Source organism: Tachyglossus aculeatus, chromosome 2 (genome assembly GCF_015852505.1).
Source record: "Tachyglossus aculeatus isolate mTacAcu1 chromosome 2, mTacAcu1.pri, whole genome shotgun sequence".
Taxonomy (NCBI): Eukaryota; Metazoa; Chordata; class Mammalia; order Monotremata; family Tachyglossidae; genus Tachyglossus; species Tachyglossus aculeatus.
This window is the reverse complement of record NC_052067.1, coordinates 170595380-170617492: the sequence shown is the minus strand read 5'-3', so window position 1 is coordinate 170617492 and position 22113 is coordinate 170595380. Positions and strand designations below refer to the sequence as shown.

At 44.3% G+C, this 22113-nt stretch overlaps 1 protein-coding gene across 1 annotated transcript in view; it reads right to left on the bottom strand.

The window, feature by feature from the left end:
• Positions 1-22113, bottom strand: part of GYS2 (glycogen synthase 2) — a 101029-nt gene that overhangs the window by 54228 nt on the left and 24688 nt on the right. Inside the window, exons 5-7 of the mRNA XM_038770132.1 lie at positions 20664-20808; positions 12838-12955; positions 5586-5706 (exon numbers count right to left, since the gene is read on the bottom strand). Of these exons, the coding sequence (XP_038626060.1) occupies positions 5586-5706; positions 12838-12955; positions 20664-20808 (384 nt within the window). The remainder of the gene's footprint in view (positions 1-5585; positions 5707-12837; positions 12956-20663; positions 20809-22113) is intronic.

Sequence of the window (22113 nt, the reverse complement as noted above, 5' to 3'; positions counted from 1 at the left end):
GGGGCTCAGTCTGGGAAGGCCTGATGTCATGCTGGGCTGCAGAATGGATTGTGCAAATGATACTTAATAAGTGCCTAGTGCTGTGCTGAATGTTTGGGGAGATAATAATAATTATCATTAATTATGGCATCTGCTATGTGCTCAGCACTAGATTTGGCTTCAAGGCTGTCCATCCATCCCCTCGCCCCCTCGTCCCTCACCTCCCTTCTGTCCTTCTCCGGCGCATCCCACACCCTCCGCTCCTCTGCCACCGCTCACCTCCTCACCGGGCCTCCTTCTTGCCCATCCCGCCATCGACCTCCAGCCCACATCCTTCCCATGGCCTGGAATTCCCTCCCTCCTCAAATCCACCAAACTAGCTCTCTTCCTCCCTTCAAATCCCTACTGAGAGCTCACCTCCTCCGGGAGGCCTTCCCAGACTAAAACTCCCTTTTCCTCTGCTCCTCCTCCCTCCCTCTGCTCTACCCCCCTCTCCACCCCACAGCACTTGTGTGTATATATGTACATATTTATCACTCTAATGATGTGCATATAGCTATAATTCTATATATCTATTTTGATTCATTCATTCAGTCATATTTATTGAGCGCTTACTGTGTGCAGAGCACTGTACTAAGCGCTTGGGAAGTCCAAGTAGGCCACATATAGAGACAGTCCTTACCCAACAGTGGGCTCACAGTCATCTATTTCTGTTTCTAGCCTGTGAGCCCGTTGTTGGGTAGAGACCGTGTCTATATGTGGCCAACTTGTACTTCCCAAGCGCTTACTACGTGCTCTGCACACAGTAAGCGCTCAATAAATACGATTGATTGATTGATCGATCTATTTATTTTATTTTGTTAATATGTTTTGTTTTGTTGTCTGTCTCCCCCTTCTAGACTGTGAGCCCGCTGTTGGGTAGGGATTGTCTCCCTCTGTTGCCGAATTGGACTTTCCAAGCGCTAGATAAATAAATAGAATTATAGCTATATGCACATCATTAGAGCGCTCAATAAATACGATTGAATGAATGAATTGTCTCCCTCTGTTGCCGAACTAGACTTTACAAGTGCTAGATAAATTGAATTATAGCTCTATGCACATCATTAGAGCGCTCAATAAATACGATTGAATGAATGAATGAATTGTCTCCCTCTGTTGCCAAATTGGACTTTCCAAGCGCTTAGTCCAGTGGTCTGCACACAGTAAGCGCTCAGTAAATACGATTGAATGAATGAATGAATTGTCTCCCTCTGTTGCCGAATTGGACTTTTCAAGCGCTTAGTCCAGTGGTCTGCACACAGTAAGTGCTCAGTAAATACGATTGAATGAATGAATGAATGAATGAATTGTCTCCCTCTGTTGCCTAACTGGACTTTCCAAGCGCTAGATAAATAAATAGAATTATAGCTCTATGCACATCATTAGAGTGCTCAATAAATACGATTGAATGAATGAATTGTCTCCCTCTGTTGCCGAATTGGACTTTCCAAGCACTTAGTCCAGTGCTCTGCACACAGTAAGCGCTCAGTAAATACGATTGAATGAATGAAAGAATGAAAGTATACCAGATATTTAGATTTATTACTCCATTTTACTTGTACATATTTACTATCTTATTTATTTTGTTACTGATGTGCATCTACCTTTACTTCTATTTATTCTGATGACTTGACACCTGTCCACAATGCTTTGTTTTGTTGTCTGTCTCCCCCTTCTAGATTATGAGCCCGCTGTTGCGTAGGGACCGTCTCTAGATGTTGCTAACTTGTACTTCCCAAGCGCTTAGTACAATGTTCTGCATACAGTGAGTGCTCAATAAATATGATTGAATGAATGAATGAATAAATTGTCCCCCTCTGTTGCCGAATTGGACTTTCCAAGCGCTTAGTCCAGTGCTCTGCACACAGTAAGCGCTCAATAAATACAATTGAATGAATGAAAGAATGAATGAATACCAGATATTTAGATTTATTACCCTATTTTACTTGTACATATTTACTATTCTATTTATTTTGTTAATGATGTGCACCTGATCACCTTGTCACCTCCCCAGCGCTTAGAACAGTGCTTTGCACATAGTAAGCGCTTAATAATCAATCAATCAATCGTATTTGTTGAGCGCTTGCTGTGTGCAGAGCACTGTACTGGGCGCTTGGGAAGTCCAGGTTGGCAACATGTGGAGACGGTCCCTGCCCAACAGTGGGCTCACAGTCTAATAATTGCCTTCCCAGACTGAGCCCCCTCCTTCCTCTCTCCCTCATCCCCCTCCCCATCCCCCTCGTCTTACCTCCTTCCCCTCCCCACAGCACCTGTATAGATGTATATATGTTTGTACATATTTATTACTCTAATTATTTATTCATTTATTTTCCTTGTACATATCTATTCTATTTATTTTATTTTGTTAATATGTTTGGTTTTGTTCTCTGTCTCCCCCTTCTAGACTGTGAGCCCACTGTTGGGTAGCGACTGTCTCTATATGTTGCCAACTTGTACTTCCCAAGTGTTTAGTACAGTGCTCTGCACACAGTAAGTGCTCAATATGATTGATTGATTGATTGATCTAGCTTTATTTCTGTTTATTCTGATGACTTGACACCTGTTCACATGTTTTGTTTTGTCATCTATCTCCCCCTTCTAGACTGTGATAGCCCACTGTTGGGTAGGGACCGTCTCTAGATGTTGCCAACTTGTACTTCCCAAGCACTTAGTCCAGTGCTCTGCACACAGTAAGCGCTCAATAAATACGATTGAATGAATGAATGAATTGTCTCCCTCTGTTGCCGAATCGGACTTTCCAAGTGCTTAGTCCCGTGCTCTGCACACAGTAAGCGCTCAGTAAATACGATTGAATGAATGAAAGAATGAATGAATACCAGATATTTAGCTAAGACACAGTCCTTGTCTCACTTGGGGTCACAATCTAAGTAGGAGGGAGTAGGATTTAATCCCCATTTTACAGATGGGGAAATTGAGGCACAGGGAAGTTAAGTGACTTGGCCAAGGTCACAGCAGACATGTGGCGAAGCGGGATTAGAACCCAGGCCCGGGCCCAGTCTCTTTCCACTAGGCAACACTGCTTTTGCAGGACAAACAGACTAGGCTGTTTGTCAAGGAGATTAACAGTCTAGGAGAAGCAGCGTGGCTCAGTGGAAAGAGCCCAGGCTTTGGAGTCAGAGGTCATGGGTTCAAATCCCAACTCGGCCAACTGTCAGCTGTGAGACTTTGGGCAAGTCACTTCACTTCTCCGGGCCTCAGTTCCCTCATCTGTAAAATGGGGATGAAGACTGTGAGCCTCCCGTGGGACAACCTGATCACCTCGTAACCTCCCCAGTGCTTAGAACAGTGATTTGCACACAGTAAGTGCTTAACAAATACTATTATTATTATTATTATTATTATTATTATTATGCACCATTTCTGGTTCCACAGGAGAGGTGCAGTCTAAGAGAGAAAGAGAATGGTGATCCTATTGCCATTTTACAGATGAGGACAGTGAGGCTCAGAGAGGTTAAGAGATTTGCCCAAAGTCACACAGCAGACCGGCAGCAGAGCTGGGACTTCTAGACTGTGAGCCCACTGTTGGGTAGGGACCGTCTCTATATGTTGCCAACTTGTACTTCCCAAGCGCTCAGTACAGTGCTCTGCACACAGTAAGCACTCAATAAATACGATAGAATGAATGAATGGGACTAGAACACGGGTCTCCTGGTTCTTCGTCCTGTGCTTTTTCTACCAGGCCGAAGCGAGACCATTCTTGGAGCCAAAAGCAATCCCGATACAGCAGACATTCATTCATTCATTCAATCGTATTTATTGAGCGCTTACTGCACTGTACTAAGCACTTGGAAAGTACAATTTGTCAACAGATAGAGACAGTCCCTACCCAACAACGAGCTCACGGTTTAGAAGGGGGAGACAGACAACAAAACGAAACAAGTAGACAGGCATCCCACCCCTGCCACATGTCTGCTCTGTGACCTTGGGCAAGTCACTTAACTTCTCTGTGCCTCAGCTACCTCATCTGTAAAATGGGAATTAAAAGCGTGAGCCCCACGTGGGACAACCTGATTACCCTGTGTCTATTCCAACACTTAGAACAGTGCTTGGCACATAGTAAGCGCTTAACAAATACCATTATTATTATTATTATTATTATTATTATTATCAATCAAAGCCCTACTGAGAGCTCCCAGACTGAGCCCCCTTTTTCCTCTCCCCCTCCCCATCCCTCCTGCCCTACCTCCTTCCCCTCCCCACAGCACCTGTATATAAATTGGTACGGATTTATTACTCTATTTATTTTACTTGTACATATTTACTATTCTATTCATTTTGTTCATGATGTGCATCTACCTTTACCTCTATTTATTCGGATGACTTGACACCTGTCCACATGTTTTGTTTTGTCATCTGTCTCCCCTTTCTAGACTGTGAGCCCATTGTTGGGTAGGGACCATCTCTATGTGTTGCCGACTTGGACTTCCCAAGCGCTTAGTCCAGTGCTCTGCACACAGTAAGCACTCAATAAATACGATTGAATGAATGAATGAATCAAAATCGATAAACAGAATTATAGCTATATACACATCATTAATAAAATAAATAAAATAATAAATATGTACAAATATACACCAGTGCTGTGGGGCGGGGAAGGGGGTAAGGCAGAGGGAGGGAGTTGGGGTGATGGGGAGGGGAGGAGGAGCAGAGGGAAAGGAGGGCTCCGAAATCTGGGGGAGCATTGAGGTTTGGATAAAGGAGATTGGGGTTGAACTGAAAATGAGCCAACAGGAAGGGGGTGGAGATTTAATAATAATAATGATAATAATAATAATAATAATAATAACGGTACTTGTTAAGTGTTTACTTTGTGCCAAGCACTAAGTACTTAGTACATGCTGGAGAAGCAGCGTGGCTCAGTGGAAAGAGCCCGGGCTTTGGAGTCAGAGGTCATGGGTTCTAATCCCGGCTCCACCGCTTGTCAGCTGTGTGACTTTGGGCAAGTCACTTCACTTCTCTGGGCCTCAGTTCCCTCATCTGTAAAATGGGGATTAAGACTGTGAGCCCCACGGGGGACAACCTGATGACCCTGTATCCCCCCAGCATTGCCTTGCAAATAGTAAGCGCTTAACAAATGCCATCATTTTTATTATTATTATTATTATTATTATTATTATTGGAGTAGATCCAAACTAAACAGGTTGGGCACAGTCCCTGTCCGTCATGGGGTTCACACTCTTAATCCCCATTTTTTACAGCTGAGACAACTTGAGGCCCAGAGAAGTGAAATGACTTGCCCAAGGTCACGCAGCAGACAAGGGGCAGAGCCGGGATTAGAACCCAGGTCCTTCTGATTCCCAGGCCCGGACTCTAGCCACTAAGCCTCGCTGCTTCTTGAGAAATCAGTTTACAACTCAATCTATCAATCAGTGGCATTTGAGCATTTACTATGTACAGAGTTCTGGACTAAGCATTTAGTCCAGAGAAGCAGTGTGGTACTTATTTTCAAAGAAATCAAGCATTTCCAACTTTCTGTTCAAATTATTTGTGTTTTGGTGAGGTTTGGGGACAGCAGAAAGGAGAGCCCGAAACCATTTTCTTACCCGTAACAGGAAGTTTAGCCTGGATAAGGCCTCTAAGAAGATATCAGCTCCTTTGTTGGAAAACTCGTATCTCCCCGCGATGAAAAAGAACAAGGTTTTTTCCAGATTGAAGTCAAGATGCCTTGAAAAAAAAAGGAAAAAAGGAGTATTTTGAAAAGAGCTTTTCTGTGCTTGTTTCCTCAACTGCAAAATGGGGGTTCAATGCCTGTTTCCCCCTCCTACTAAGATTGTGAGTCCCATGTGGAATGGGAAGAAGGAGAAAGATGAGGAGGAAATGGAGGAGGAGGAGGGGGAGAAGGAGACGGAGGAGAAGGAGGAGGAGAAGAAAAAGGAGAAGGAGGGGGAGAGGAAGGAGTAGTAGGAAAAGGAGGAGAAAGAGGAGGAGAAGATGGAAAATGAGGAGAAAGAGGGGGGGAAGGAGAAGAAGGAGAAAGAGGAGAAGGGGAGGAGAAGAGGGAAAAGGAGGAGGAAGGGGAGAAGGAGGAAGAGAAGGAGAAGGAGCAGCAGAGGAGAGGAGAAGGAAAAGGAGGAGGAGAAGGAGAAGGAGGAGAAGAAGGAGGAGGAGGAGAAAAATGAGGAGAAGGAGAAGGAGAAAAAGGAGAAGGAGAAGGAGGAGGAAAAGGAGGAGAAGGAGGAGGAAAAGAAGGAGGAGGAAGAAAAAGAGGAGAAGGAGGAGGAAAAGGAGGAGGAGGAAAATGAGGAGGAGGAGGAAAAGGAGGAGTAGGGAAAGGAGGAGGAGGAGGAGGAAAAGGAGGAGGAGAAGAAGTAGGAGAAGGGGGGGAAGGAGGGGAATCATTCATTCTCAGTCTCTTTTGCGGGCTCCTCCTCCCCCTCCCATCCCCTTACTGTGGGGGTTCCCCAAGGTTCAGTGCTCGGTCCCCTTCTGTTCTCGATCTACACGCACTCCCTCGGTGACCTCATTCGCTCCCACGGCTTCAACTAGCATCTCTACGCCAATGACACCCAGATCTCCATCTCTGCCCCTGCTCTCTCCCCCTCCCTCCAGGCTCGCATCTCCTCCTGCCTTCGGGACATCTCCATCTGGATGTTTGTCCGCCACCTAAAGCTCAACATGTTGAAGACTGAGCTCCTTGTCTTCCCTCCCAAACCCTGCCCTCTCCCTGACTTTCCCATCTCTGTTGACGGCACTACCATCCTTCCCGTCTCACAGGCCCGCAACCTTGGTGTCATCCTCGACTCCGCTCTCTCATTCACCCCTCACATCCAAGCCGTCACCAAAACCTGCCCGTGTCAGCTCCGCAACATTGCCAAGATCCGCCCTTTCCTCTCCATCCCAACCTCTACCCTGTTCATTCAAGCTCTCATCCTAACCCGTCTGGACTACTGCATCAGCCTTCTCTCCGATCTCCCATCCTCGTGTCTCTCCCCACTTCAATCCATACTTCACGCCGCTGCCCATACCGTCTTTGTGCAGAAATGCTCTGGGCCTGTTACTCCCTCCTCAAAAATCTCCAGTGGCTACCAATCAATCTGCGCATCAGGCAGAAACTCCTCACCCTGGGCTTCCAGGCTGTCCATCCCCTGGCCCCCTCCTACCTCACCTCCCTTCTGTCCTTCTCCATCCCAGCCCGCACCCTCCGCTCCTCCGCCACTGATCTCCTCACCGTTAGGCCTCGTTCTCGCCTGTCCCGCCATCGACCCCCGGCCCACGCCATCCCCCGGGGCCCGGAATGGCCTCCCTCTGCCCATCTGCCAAGCTAGCTCTCTTCCTCCCTTCAAGGCCCTACTGAGAGCTCACCTCCTCCAGGAGGCCTTCCCACACTCAGCCCCCTCCTTCCTCGCCCCCTCGTCCCCCTCTCCATCCCCCCCGTCTTACCTCCTTCCCTTCTCCACAGCACGTATATGTATATATATATATATATATATATAGTACATATTTATTACTCTATTTATTTATTTTACCTGCACATATCTATTCTATTTATTTTATTTTGTTAGTATGTTTGGTTTTGTTCTCTGTCTCCCCCTTTTAGACCGTGAGCCCACTGTTGGGTAGGGACCGTCTCTATATGTTGCCAACTTGTACTTCCCAAGCATTTAGTACAGTGCTCTGCACACAGTAAGCACTCAATAAATACGATTGATTGATTGATTGACTGATTGCCTGTCTCCCCCCTTCTAGACTGTGAGCTTGGTGTAGACTGTGAGCCCACTGTTCACTCATTCATTCGTATTTATTGCGCACTTACTGTGTGCAGAGCACTGTACTAAGCGCTTGGGAAGTACAAGTCAGCAACATATAGAGATGGTCCCTACCCGACAGTGGGCCCACAGTCTGGAAAGGGTGACAGAGAACAAAACAAAACATATTAACAAAATATGTTGGGTAGGGACCGTCTCTATATGTCGCCGACTTGTACTTCCCAAACAGTACAGTGCTCTGCACACAGTAAGCGCTCAATAAATACAACTGAACGAATGAATGAATGGTATGGGCAGGGATTGTCTCTCTTTATTGATGAACTTTACCTCCCAAGCGCTTAGTCCAGTGCTCTGCACACAGGAAGCGCTCAATAAATACAATTGAATGCATGAAGGAATACCCACAATCCTTGCCACTCAAAGATCTCCTTCACGTGGCCCAGTGGAAAGAGCCCAGACCTTGGAACAGAGGTCATGGGTTTGAATCCCGGCTCTGCCAGTTGTCAGCTGTGTAACTTTGGGCAAGTCACTTCACTTCTCTGGGCCTCAGTTACCTCACGTATAAAATGGGGATGAAGACTGTGAGCCCCCCGTGGGACAAACTGATCACCTTGTAACCTCCCCAGCGCTTAGAACAGTGCTTGGCACCTAGTAAGTGCTTAATAAATGCCATTATTATCATTACTACTCTCCTACTTCAATCCAGCCCGCAAACTTAGTTCCTCTGGTGCAAACCATGTTCCTCGGCCTCCTTCTCATCTATCTCATCACCAATCTCTTGCCCCCGTCCTGCCTCTGTCCTGGACCATCCTCCCTCCTCAAATTCCACAGACAATTCCTCTCTCCCACATTAAACGTTTCCTGAAGGCCCATCTCCTCCTCCCAGAGGCCTTCCCTGACTGCGCCCTCCTTTCCTCATCTCCCTCTCCCTTCTGAGTCGCCCTGACTCGCTCCCTTTCTTCCTCTCTATTTATTCTATTCTATTCTATTTACTCTATTTATTTATTACCCTATTTATTTATTTATTACTCTATTTATTATTACTCTATTTTACTTGTATATATCTATTCTATTTATTTTATTTACTTATTCTATTCTATTCTATATACTCTATTTATCTATTACTCTATTTATTTATTACTCTATTTATTTATTATTACTCTATTTATTTTACTTGTACATATCTATTCTATTTATTTTATCTATTTATTCTATTCTATTCAATATGCTCTATTTATTTATTACTCTATTTATTACTCTATTTATTTATTACTCTATTTTACTTGTACATATCTATTCTATTTATTTTATTTACTTATTCTATTCTATATGCTCTATTACTCTTTATTTATTTATTACTCTATTATTACTCTATTTTACTTGTACATATTTATTTTATTTATTTATTCTATTCTATTCTATTTACTCTATTTATTTATTACTCTATTTATTAGTCTATTATTACTCTATTTATTTTACTTGTACATATCTATTCTATTTATTTATTTATTTTATTTATTTATTTATTACTCTATTTATTATTATTCTATTTATTTATTTTACTTGTACATATCTATTCTATTTATTTTATTTTGTTAATATGTTTGGTTTTGTTCCCTGTCCCCCCCTTCTAGACTGTGAGCCCACTGTTGGGTAGGGACTGTCTCTAGATGTTGCCAACTTGTACTTCCCAAGCGCTTAGTACAGTGCTCTGCACACAGTAAGCGCTCAATAAATATGATTGATTCCTCCCCGCTTCCAGCCCCAGTCCACTTGGGTCCAGATCTGCCATTCATTTATTTATATTCATGTCGGCCTCCCCCTCTGGACTGTCACCTTGCTGTGGGCAGGGAATGTGTCTGTTATATCGTTCTATTGTCCTCTCCCAAGCGCTTAGTAATAATAATCAACTTGTACTTCCCAAGCGCTTAGTACAGTGCCCTGCACACAGTAAGCACTCAATAAATATGATTGAATGAATGAATGAAGGTGATCAGGTTGTTCCACGGGGGGCTCACAGTCTTCATCCCCATTTTATAGATGAAGTAACTGAGGCCCAGAGAAGTGAAGTGACTTGCACAAAGTCACACAGCTGACAATTGGTGGAGCTGGGATTTGAACCCCTCACCTCTGACTCGACAGCCCATGCTCTTTCCACTGAACCATGCTGCTTCATAATAATTATGGGATTTATTAAGCACTTTCTATGTGCAAAGCACTGTTCTAAGCGCCGGAATGATAATGGCATTTATTAAGCGCTTACTATGTGCAAAGCACTGTTCTAAGCGCTAGGGAGGTTACAAGGTGATCAGGTTGTCCCACGGGGGGGCTCACAGTCTTCATCCCCATTTTACAGATGAGGGAACTGAGGCCCAGAGAAGTGAAGTGACTTGCCGAAAGTCACACAGCTGTCAATTGGTGGAACCAGGATTTGAACCCCTGACCTCTGACTCCAAAGTCCGTACTCTTTCCACTGAGCCACGCTGCTTCATAATAATGATAGCATTTATTAAGCGCTTACTATGTATAAAGCACTAAGCACTGGAATAATAATGGCATTTATTAAGCGCTTACTATGTGCAAAGCATTGTCCTAAGCACTGGGGAGGTTACAAGGTGATCAGGTTGTCCCACGGGGGGCTCACAGTCTTCATCCCCATTTTACAGATGAAGTAACTGAGGCACAGAGAAGTTCATTCATTCATTCAATTGTATTTATTGAGCGCTTACTGTGTGCAGAGCACTGTACTAAGCGCTTGGGAAGTACAAGTTGGCAACATATAGAGACGGTCCCTACCCAACAGTGGGCTCACAGTCTAGAAGAAAGTGACTATAATAATAATAATAATAATAATAATAATAATAATAATAATAATAATAATAATAATTGCTTACTATGTGCAAAGCACTAAGTACTGGAATGATAATGGCATTTATTAAGCACTTACTATGTGCAAAGCACTAAGCGCTGGAATTATAATGGCATTTATTAAGCGCTTACTAGGTGCAAAGCACTGTTCTAAGCACTGGGGAGGTTACAAGGTGATCAGGTTGTCGCACAGGGGCCTCACAGTCTTCATCCCCATTTTACAGATGAGGGAATTGAGGCCCAGAGAAGTGAAGTGACTTGCCCAAAGTCACACAGCTGACAAGTGGCAGAGTAGGGATTTGAACCCATGACCTCTGACTCCCAAGCCCGGGCTCTGTCCACTGAGGCACACTGCTTATCAGCTTTGTGACTTTGGGCAAGCCACTTAACTTCTCTGGGCCTCAGTTACCTCATCTGGAAAATGGGGATGAAGACTGGGAGCCCCACGTGGGGCCACCTGATTACCTTAGAGAAGCAGTGTGGCTCAGTGGAAAGAGCATGGGCTTTGGAGTCAAAGGTCATGGGTTTGAATCCCAGCTCCACCACATGTCTGCTGTCTGACCTTGGGCAAGTCATTTAACTTCTCTGAGCCTCAGTTACCTCATCTGTAAAATGGGGATTAAGACTGTGAGCCCCAAGAGGGACAACTTGATCATCACCTTTCTAGACTGTGAGCCCACTGTTGGGTAGGGACTGTCTCTATATATTGCCAACTTGTACTTCCCAAGCGCTTAGTACAGTGCTCTGCAGACAGTAAGTGCTCAATAAATACGATTGATTGATTGATTGCTTGTATCCCCCCCAGCACCTGGAACAGTGCTCTGCACATAGTAAGCGCTTAACAAATGCCATTATTATTATTATTATTATTGCCTTGTATCCCACCCAGTGCTTAGAACAGTGCTTGGCACATAGTGAGCATTTAACAAATGCCATCATAATTATTATTATTATTTTTCTAGGCCTCAGTTCCCTCATCTAGACTGTGAGCCCACTGCTAGGTAGGGTCCGTCTCTATATGTTGCCAACTTGTACTTCCCAAGCGCTTAGTACAGTACTCTGCACACAGTAAGCAATCAATCAATCAATCAATCATATTTATTGAGCGCTTACTGTGTGCAGAGCACTGTACTAAGGGCTTGGGAAGTACAAGTTGGCAACATATAGAGACAGCACTCAATAAATACGATTGATTGATTGACTGATTGATTGTATCCCCCCCAGCACACCTAGAACAGTGCTCTGCATATAGTAAGCGCTTAACAAATGCCATCATCATTATTATTATTATTATTACCTTGTATCCCGCCCAGTGCTTAGAACAGTTCTTGGCACACAGTGAGCGTTTAACAAATGCCATCATCATTATTATTATTATTATTCTCTGGGCCTCAGTTCCCTCATCTAGACTGTGAGCCCACTGTTGGGTAGGGACCGTCTCTATATGTTGCCAACTTGGACTTCCCAAGCGCTTAGTCCAGTGCTCTGCACACAATAAGCGCTCAATAAATACAATTGATTGATTGATTGCTTGATTGTATCCCCCCAGCACTTAGAACAGTGCTCTGCACACAGTAAGCGCTCAATAAATATGATTGATTGATTGAATCCCCCCAGCACTTAGTGCTCTGCGTATAGTAAGCGCTTAACAAATGCCATTATTATTATTAATTATTATTATTATTACCTTGTATCCCACCCAGCGCTTAGAACGGTGCTTGGCACATAGTGAGCGTTTAACAAATGCCATCATTATCATTATTATTATTCTCTGGGCCTCAGTTCCCTCATCTGCAAAATAGGGATGAAGACCGTGAGCCCCATGTGGGACAACCTCATCACCTTCTGTCCCACCCCCAGCACTTAGAACAGTGCTTGGCACATAGTAAGCGCTAAACAAATACCATTAGGATGATGACGACTCGTACATATTTATCACTCCATTTATTTTACTTGTACATATCTATTCTATTTATTTTATTTTGTTGATACGTTTGGTTTTGTCCTCTGTCTCCCCCTTCTAGACTGTGAGGCCACTGTTGGGTAGGGACCAGCTCTAGATGTTGCCAACTTGGACTTCCCAAGCGCTTAGTACAGTGCTCTGCACACAGTAAGCGCTCAATAAATACGATTGATTGATTGATTGATCGATCGACTCTGCTTCTTTTTAGCCTAGCCTCTAAATCTCGGGATATTGAGCGGAAAAGCCGACGGGGCCTACCCGTAGAAGTGACCGCGGACAAAATCTTGAATCCGAGCCTTGAAGAGGGCGTGCAGATTCTGAAACTCATGCACCGCGGAGAATTTCTTCACATTCAACCCATTGGGGGTGACAACGTCTGCAAAAAACCCGAGAGAATCAATCAATCAATCAATCGTATTTATTGAGCGCTTACTATGTGCAGAGCACTGTACTAAGCGCTTGGGAAGTACAAATTGGCAACACATAGAGGCAGTCCCTACCCAACAGTGGGCTCACAGTCTAAGAGAGAGAAGGGAGCGTGAGACGCTAAATTAATCAATCAAGCAATCAATCATATTTATTGAGCACTTACTGTGTGCAGAACACTGTACTAAGCGCTTGGGAAGTCCAAGTTGGCAACATATAGAGACAGTCCCTACCCAACAGTGGGCTCACAGTCTAAAATTAAGCTACAGTCTAAGCTACAATCAATCATATTTATTGAGCGCTTACTGTGTGCAGAGCACTGGACTAAGTGCTTGGGAAGTCCAAGTTGGCAACATATAGAGACGGTCCCTACCCAACAGTGGGCTCACAGTCTAAAATTAAGCTACAGTCTAAACTACAATCAATCAATTCTATTTATTGAGCACTTACTGTGTGCAGAGCACTGTACTAAGCGCTTGGGAAGTCCAAGTTGGCAACATATAGAGACAGTCCCTACCCAACAGTGGGCTCACAGTCTAAAATTAAGCTACAGTCTAAGCTACAATCAATCATATTTATTGAGCGCTTACTGTGTGCAGAGCACTGTACTAAGCGCTTGGGAAGTACAAGTTGGCAACATATAGAGACAGTCCCTACCCAACAGTGGGCTCTCCAGACTGGAAGCTTATTGTGGGCAGGGAAGGCGCCTATCAACTCTGTTATCCTGGCCTCTCCCAAGCGCTTAGGACAGTGTTCTGCACGCACAGGAAGCAGCGTGGCTCAGTGGAAAGAGCCCGGGCTTTGGAGTCAGAGGTCATGGGTTCAAATCCCGGCTCCGCCACTTGTCAGCTGGGTGACCTTGGGCAAGTCGCTTCACTTCTCTGGGCCTCAGTGACCTCATCTGGAAAATGGGGATGAAGACTGTGAGCCCCACGTGGGACAACCTGCTCACCCTGTATCTACCCCAGCGCTTACAACAGTGCTTGGCACATAGTAAGCACTTAACAAATGCCATTATTACAGAGAAGCAGCGTGGCTCAGTGGAAAGAGCCCGGGCTTGAGAGTCAGAGGTCGTGGGTTCTAATCCCAGCTCCACCAATTGTCAACTGTGTTCATTCATTCATTCATTCATTCAATCGTATTTATTGAGCATTTACTGTGTGCAGAGCACTGTACTAAGCACTTGGGAAGTCCAAGTTGGCAACACATAGAGACGGTCCCTACCCAACAGTGGGCTCACAGTCTAGAAAGGGGAGACAGAGAACAAAACAAAACATATTAACAAAATAAAATAAATAGAATAAACATGTACAAATAAAAGAATGTGACTTTGGGCAAGTCACTTCACTTCTCTGGGCCTCAGTGACCTCATCTGGAAAATGGGGATGAAGACTGTGAGCCCCCCGTGGGACAACCTGATCACCTTGCAACTTCCCCTGCACTTAGAACAGTGCTTGGCACATAGTAAACGCTTAACAAATGCCATCATCATTATTATCATTACTTGCAGGGACCGTCTCTATATGTTGCCAACTGTACTTCCCAAGCGCTTAGTCCAGTGCTCTGCACACAGTAAGCTCTCAATAAATACAATTGATTGATTAATATAATTCTATTTATTCTGACAGTTGTGACACCTGTCTACATGTTTTGTTTTGTCGTCCGTCTCCCGCTTCTAGACTGTGAGCCCGTTGTTGGGGAGGGACCGTCTCTTATCTGTTGCCGACTTGGACTTCCCAAGCGCTTAGTCCAGTGCTCTGCACGCAGCAAGCACTCAATAAATACGATTGAATGAATGAATGAATGAATGATATGATTGAAGCAGCGTGACTCAGTGGACAGAGCCCGGGCTTTGGAGTCAGAAGTCATGGGTTCAAATCCCGGCTCCGCCAGTTGTCAGCTGGGTGACTTTGGGCAAGTCACTTCACTGGCACATCCGCCAAGCTCGCTCTCTTCTTCGCTTCAAAGCCCTACTGAGAGCTCACCTCCTCCAGGAGGCCTTCCCACACTCAGCCCCTCTTTTTCCTCGCCCCCTCCCCATCCCCCCGCCCTACTTCCTTCCCCTCCCCACAGCACCTGTATAGATGTCTGTACAGATTTATTACTCTAGTTATTTTACTTGTCCATATTTACTATTCTATTTATTTTGTTAATGAAGCTCATCTAGCTTTATTTTTATTCTGGTGACGACTGTGAGCCCACTATTGGGTAGGGACTGTCTCTATATGTTGCCAACTTGTACTTCCCAAGCGCTTAGTACAGTGTTCTGCACACAGTAAGCGCTCAATAAATACGACTGAATGAATGAATGACTGAATGAATGTTTTGGTTTGTTGTCCGTCTCCCCCTTCTAGACTGTGAGCCCGTTGTTGGGTAGAGACCATCTCTATATGTTGCCGACTTTTGTACTTCCCAAGCGCTTAGTACAGTGCTCTGCACACAGTAAGCACTCAAATACGATTGAATGAATGAATGAATCTAGCTTTATTTTTATTCTGGTGATGACTCCCATCCACATGTTTTGTTTTGTTGTCTGTCTCCCCTTTCTAGCCTGTGAGCCCGTTGTTGGGTAGAGACCGTGTCTATATGTTGCCAACTTGTACTTCCCAAGCGCTTAGTACAGTGCTCTGCACACAGTAAGCGCTCAATAAATACAATTGAATGAATGAATGAATCTAGCTTTATTTTTTTTCTGGTGATGGCCCCTGTCCACATGTTTTGTTTTGTTGTCTGTCTCTCCCTTCTAGCCTGTGAGCTCGCTGTTGGGTAGAGACCGTCTCTAGATGTTGCCAACTTGTACTTCCCAAGCGCTTAGTACAGTGCTCTGCACACAGTAAGCACTCAATAAATACAATTGAATGAATGAATGAATCTAGCTTTATTTTTTTTCTGGTGATGGCCCCTGTTCACATGTTTTGTTTTGTTGTCTGTCTCTCCCTTCTAGCCTGTGAGCCCGCTGTTGGGTAGAGACCGTCTCTAGATGTTGCCGACTTTTCCTTCCCAAGCGCTTAGTCCAGTGCTCTGCACACAGTAAGCGCTCAATAAATACGACTGAATGAATGAATGAATAATTTCTCTGTGCCTCAGTGACCTCATCTGTAAAATGGGGATGAAGATTGTGAACCCCACGTGGGACAACCTTCATTCATTCAATTGTATTTATTCAGCACTTACTGTTTTCAGTGCATTGTAATACTGACAAACCTGATCACCTTGTATCCTACGCAGCGCTTAGAACAGTGCTTTGCACATAGTAAGCATTTAATAAAGGCCATCAGCATGAGAAGCAGCGTGGCTCAGTGGAAAGAGCCCGGGCTTTGGAGTCAGTGGTCATGGGTTAAAATCCCAGCTCCGCCAATTGTCAGCTGTGTGACTTCGGGCATGTCACTTTACTTCTCTGTGCCTCAGTTACCTCATCTGTAAAATGGGGATTAAGACTGTGAGCCCCCCGTGGGACAACCTGATCACCTTGTAACCTCCCCAGCACGTAGGGACTGTCTCTACATGTTGGCAACTTGTACTTCCCAAGTGCTTAGTACAGTGCTCTGCACACAGTAAGTGCTCAATAAATATGATTAGAACAGTGCTTTGCACATAGTAAGCACTAAATAAATGCCATAATAATCATTATGATTATTATTGAATGACTGAATAAATGATGATGGCATTTATTAAGCGTTTACTATGTGCAAAGCACTGTTCTAAGCGCTGGAGAGGTTGCAAGGCGATCAGGTTGTCTCACAGTCTTAATCCCCATTTTGCAGATGAGGTAACAGGCACAGAGAAGTGACTTTAATTCATTCATTCATTCAATCGTATTTATTGAGCGCTTACTGTGTGCAGAGCCCTGTACTAAGCGCTTGGAAAGTACAAGTTGGAACAAGTTGGGACTTGCCCAAAGTCACCCAGCTGACACCTGGCGGTGCCGGGATTTCATTCATTCAACCGTATTTATTGAGCGCTAACTGTGTGCAGAGCACTGTACTAAGCGCTTGGGAAGTACAAGTTGGCGACATCTAACTTGTGAACTAATGAGACCGTTCTAGTAGTCAAACTTCCCGATGATATCGATCCTATCGACTGGTTTCCCAAGGCTACTGGTGGAAAGAAGCAGGCACAAGCAGAAAGTTTTGCTCTCACAAGTTCTGATGCAGCTCCAGATGTGAGACCTTGACAAATCACTGCTAGGAAAATAATAATAATAATGATAATCATCATCATCATCATCATCATCATCAATCGTATTTATTGAGCGCTTACTATGTGCAGAGCACTGTACCAAGCGCTTGGGAAGTACAAATTGGCAACATATAGAGACAGGCCCTACCCAACAGTGGGCTCACAGTCGAAAAGGGGGAGACAGAGAACAAAACCAAACATACTAACAAAATAAAATAAATAGAATAGATATGTACAAGTAAAATAAATAAATAAAGTAATAAATATGTACAAACATATATACAATAATAATAATAATGGCATTTATTAAGCGCTTACTATGTGCAAAGCACTGTTCTAAGCGCTGGGGAGGTTACAAGGTGATCAGGTTTTCCCACATGAGGCTCACAGTCTTCATCCCCACTTTCCAGATGAGGTAACTGAGGCCCAGAGAAGTGAAGCGACTTGCCCAAAGTCACCCAGCTGACAATTGGCGGAGCCGGGATTCGAACCCATGACCTCTGACTCCAAAGCTCGGGCTCTTTCCACTGAGCCACGCTGCTTCTCTATGATCCTCTGCACACAGGAAGCGCTCAATAAATACGATTGATTGATTGATTGACTGATTGATCCGAACCTATAGTCTGCGTTTGCTTTGAAATTATACCGTGGATTTCTGCCCTTCACCGTCTCATGCCATAGAACCACATTTCTCCCGAAGGAGGAGGAGAGAAAGTCTGTTTTTGTATGGTATTTGTTAAGCACTTACGATTCTATTTATTTTATTTTGTTAATATGTTTGGTTTTGTCGTCTGTCTCCCCCTTCTAGACTGTGAGCCCGCTGTTGGGCCGGGACCGTCTCTATATGTTGCCAACTTGGACTTCCCAAGCGCTTAGTACAGCGCTCCGCACACAGTAAGCGCTCAATAAATGAATGAATGAAATCCCGGCTCCACCAGGTGTCAGCTGGGTGACTTTGGGCAAGTCACTTAACTTCTCTGTGCCTGTTACCTCATCTGCAAAATGGGGATTAAGACTGTGAGACAGCCTGATCGCCTCGTAACCTCTCCAGCGCTTAGAACAGTGCTTTGCACATAGTAAGCGCTTAATAAATGCCATCATCATCATCATCATTCATTTAGTCATTCAATAATAATCATAATGATGGCACTTATTAAGCGCTTACTACGTGCAAAGCACTATTCTAAGCACTGCGGAGGATACAAGGTGATCAGTTGTCAGTATTACAATCGTAATCTGCAGCGCTTAGAACAGTGCTTTGCACATAGTAAGCACTTAATAAATGCATCATCATCATAATTCATTTAGTCATTCAATAATAATCATAATGATGGCATTTATTAAGCGCTTACTAAGTGAAAGCACTATTCTAAGCACTGTGGAGGATACAAGGTGATCAGGTTGTCAGTATTACAATCAATCGTAATCCGCAGCACTTAGAACAGTGCTTTGCACATAGTAAGCACTTAATAAATGCATCATCATCATAATTCATTTAGTCATTCAATAATAATCATAATGATGGCATTTATTAAGCGCTTACTAAGTGAAAGCACTGTTCTAAGCACTGTGGAGGATACAAGGTGATCAGGTTGTCAGTATTACAATCAATCGTAATCCGCAGCGCTTAGAACAGTGCTTTGCACATAGTAAGCACTTAATAAATGCATCATCATCATAATTCATTTAGTCATTCAATAATAATCATAATGATGGCATTTATTAAGCGCTTACTAAGTGAAAGCACTGTTCTAAGCACTGCGGAGGATACAAGGTGATCAGGTTGTCAGTATTACAATCAATCGTAATCCGCAGCGCTTAGAACAGTGCTTTGCACATAGTAAGCACTTAATAAATGCATCATCATCTTAATTCATTTAGTCATTCAATAATAATCATAATGATGGCATTTATTAAGCGCTTACTAAGTGAAAGCACTGTTCTAAGCACTGCGGAGGATACAAGGTGATCAGGTTGTCAGTATTACAATCAATCGTAATCCGCAGCGCTTAGAACAGTGCTTTGCACATAGTAAGCGCTTAACAAATGCCATCATTATTAATCGTATTTATTGAGTGCTTACTGTGTGCAGAGCACTGTACTAAGCGCTTGGGAAGTACAAGTTGGCAACATATAGAGACAGTCCCTACCCAACAGTGGGCTCACACTCTAGAAGACAATGTACTGCAAACAGTAAGCGCTCAATAAATACGACTGAATGAATGAATGAACATAGAGACGGTCCCTACCCAACAGTGGGCTCACAGTTAATAATGGCATTTATTAAGCGCTTACTATGTGCACAGCACTGTTCTAAGCGCTGCAGAGGATACAAGGTGATCAGGTTGTCAGTATTACAGTGCACTGCAAACAGTAAGCGCTCAATAAATGCGATTGAATGAATGAATGAATGAATGAACATACAGAGACGGTCCCTACCCAACAGTGGGCTCACAGTTAATAATGGCATTTATTAAGCACTTACTATGTGCAAAGCACTGTTCTAAGCGCTGCGGAGGATACAAGGTGATCAGGTTGTCAGTAGTACAGTGCACTGCAAACAGTAAGCGCTCAATAAATACGATTGAATGAATGAATGAATGAATGAACATATAGAGACGGTCCCTACCCAACAGTGGGCTCACAGTTAATAATGGCATTTATTAAGCGCTTACTATGTGCAAAGCACTGTTCTAAGCGCTGGGGAGGTTACAAGGTGATCAGGTTGTCCCATGGGGGACTCCCAGTCTTCATCCCCATTTTCCAGATAAGGCCCAGAGAAGCGAAGTGACTTGCCCAAAGTCACCCAGCGGACAAGTGGCGGAGCCGGGATTTGAACCCAAGCAGCGTGGCTCAGTGGAAAGAGCCCGGGCTTTGGAGTCAGAGGTCATGGGTTCGAATCCCGGCTCTGCCACATGTCTGCTGTGTGACCTTGGGCAAGTCACTTCACTTCTCTGCGCCTCAGTTCCCTCATCTGTAAAATGGGGATTGACTAAGAGCCGCCCGTGGGACAAACTAATCACCTTGTAACCTCCCCAGCGCTTAGAACAGTGCTTTGCCCATAGTAAGTGCTTAACAAATGCCTTCATTATTCTTATGAAGGCCATCTTACCTCCTTCCCTTCCCCACAGCACCTGTATATATGTTTGTACATATTTATTACTCTATTTATTTATTTATTTTACTTGTACATATCTATCCTATTTATTTTATTTTGTTAGTATGTTTGGTTTTGTTCTCTGTCTCCCCCTTTTAGACTGCGAGCCCACTGTTGGGTAGGGACTGTCTCTAGATGTTGCCAATTTGTACTTCCCAAGCGCTTAGTCCAGTGCTCTGCACATAGTAAGCGCTCAATAAATACGATTGACGATGATGATTATTATTATTTTCCACGGAGCCACGCTGCCGCTTGAACCCATGATTGTCGAACCCCGTCCTAAGAGCAGGGGCGGGAGGCAGAGCGAGGGCAGGGGCATTACCGGCCTTCCTCTTGAGCACGTGGTTGGCTTCGACGGCCGTGATGTCGGACACTGTAGTGAAGACGTGGGCGCAGTGGACGGACGCTCTCTCCAAACAGTAGCGATGGTAGATCTGCCTCTCCCCAGCTTCCTTGTCTATGTCGAACTGTGGGGGCGAAACAATAATAATAATAATAATAATAATAATAATGTCATTTGTTAAGTGCTTACTATGTGCAGAGCACTGTTCTAAGCTCTGGGGGGATACAAGGTGATCAAGTTGTCCCACGTGGGGCTCACGGTCTTCATCCCCATTTTACAGATGAGGGAACTGAGAGTCAAAGAAGTCAAGTGACTTGCCCAAGGTCACACAGCAGACATGCGGCAGAGTCGGGATTCGAACCCCTGACCTCTGACGCCAAAGCCCGGGCTCTTTCCACTGAGCCACGCGGCTTCTCTGCGAAAGCACATGCTTTCCCAAGGGAAGCGGAGACGGCCGGAGCCTTTTAGTAGGATTAAAGGCTTTGTTATAATCAACAAGCAAAGCATGAAGTAATAATAATAATAATAATGGCATTTATTAAGCGCTTACTATGTGCAAAGCACTGTTCTAAGCGCTGGGGAGGTTACAAGGGGATCAGGTTGTCCCACGGGGGGCTCACAGTTTTTAATCCCCATTTTACAGATGAGGGAACTGAGGCCCAGAGAAGTAAAGTGACTGGCCCAAAGTCACCCAGCTGACAGTTGGTGGAGCCAGGATTTGAACCCATGACCTCAGACTCCCAAGCCCGGGCTCTTTCCACTGAGCCACGCCGCTTCTCAATAGACTGTGAGCCCCCTTTTAGACTGTGAGCCCACTGTTGGGTAGGGACTGTCTCTGTATGTTGCCAACTTGTACTTCCCAAGCGCTTAGTACAGTGCTCTGCACACAGTAAGCACTCAATAAATACGATTGATGATGATGATGATGATAATAACAAGTAAGCTTCTCAAGTAATATCTCTATTTATTTATTTATTTATTTTACTTGTACATATCTATTCTATTTATTTTATTTTGTTAGTATGCTTGGTTTTGTTCTCCGTCTCCCCCTTTTAGACTGTGAGCCCACTGTTGGGTAGGGACTGTCTCTATATGTTGCCCATTTGTACTTCCCAAGCGCTTCGTACAGTGCTCTGCAGATAGTAATCACTCAATAAGTACGATTGATGATGATGATAATAATAACTATAATCAATAAGCAAAGCACTAAATACTAATCCAGAGCAAATTAGAAAGAACAAGAACAAAGAAAGGGGTTCATGCATCACCGATCCTAATTCATCTGTCACATCCAGGTCAACACGTCAGCTGGGAAGCCCCGGGACAGCTCAATCAATCAATCAATCGCATTTATTGAGCGCTTACTGTGTGCAGAGCACTGTACTAAGCGCTTGGGAAGTCCAGGTTGGCAACATCTAGAGACGGTCCC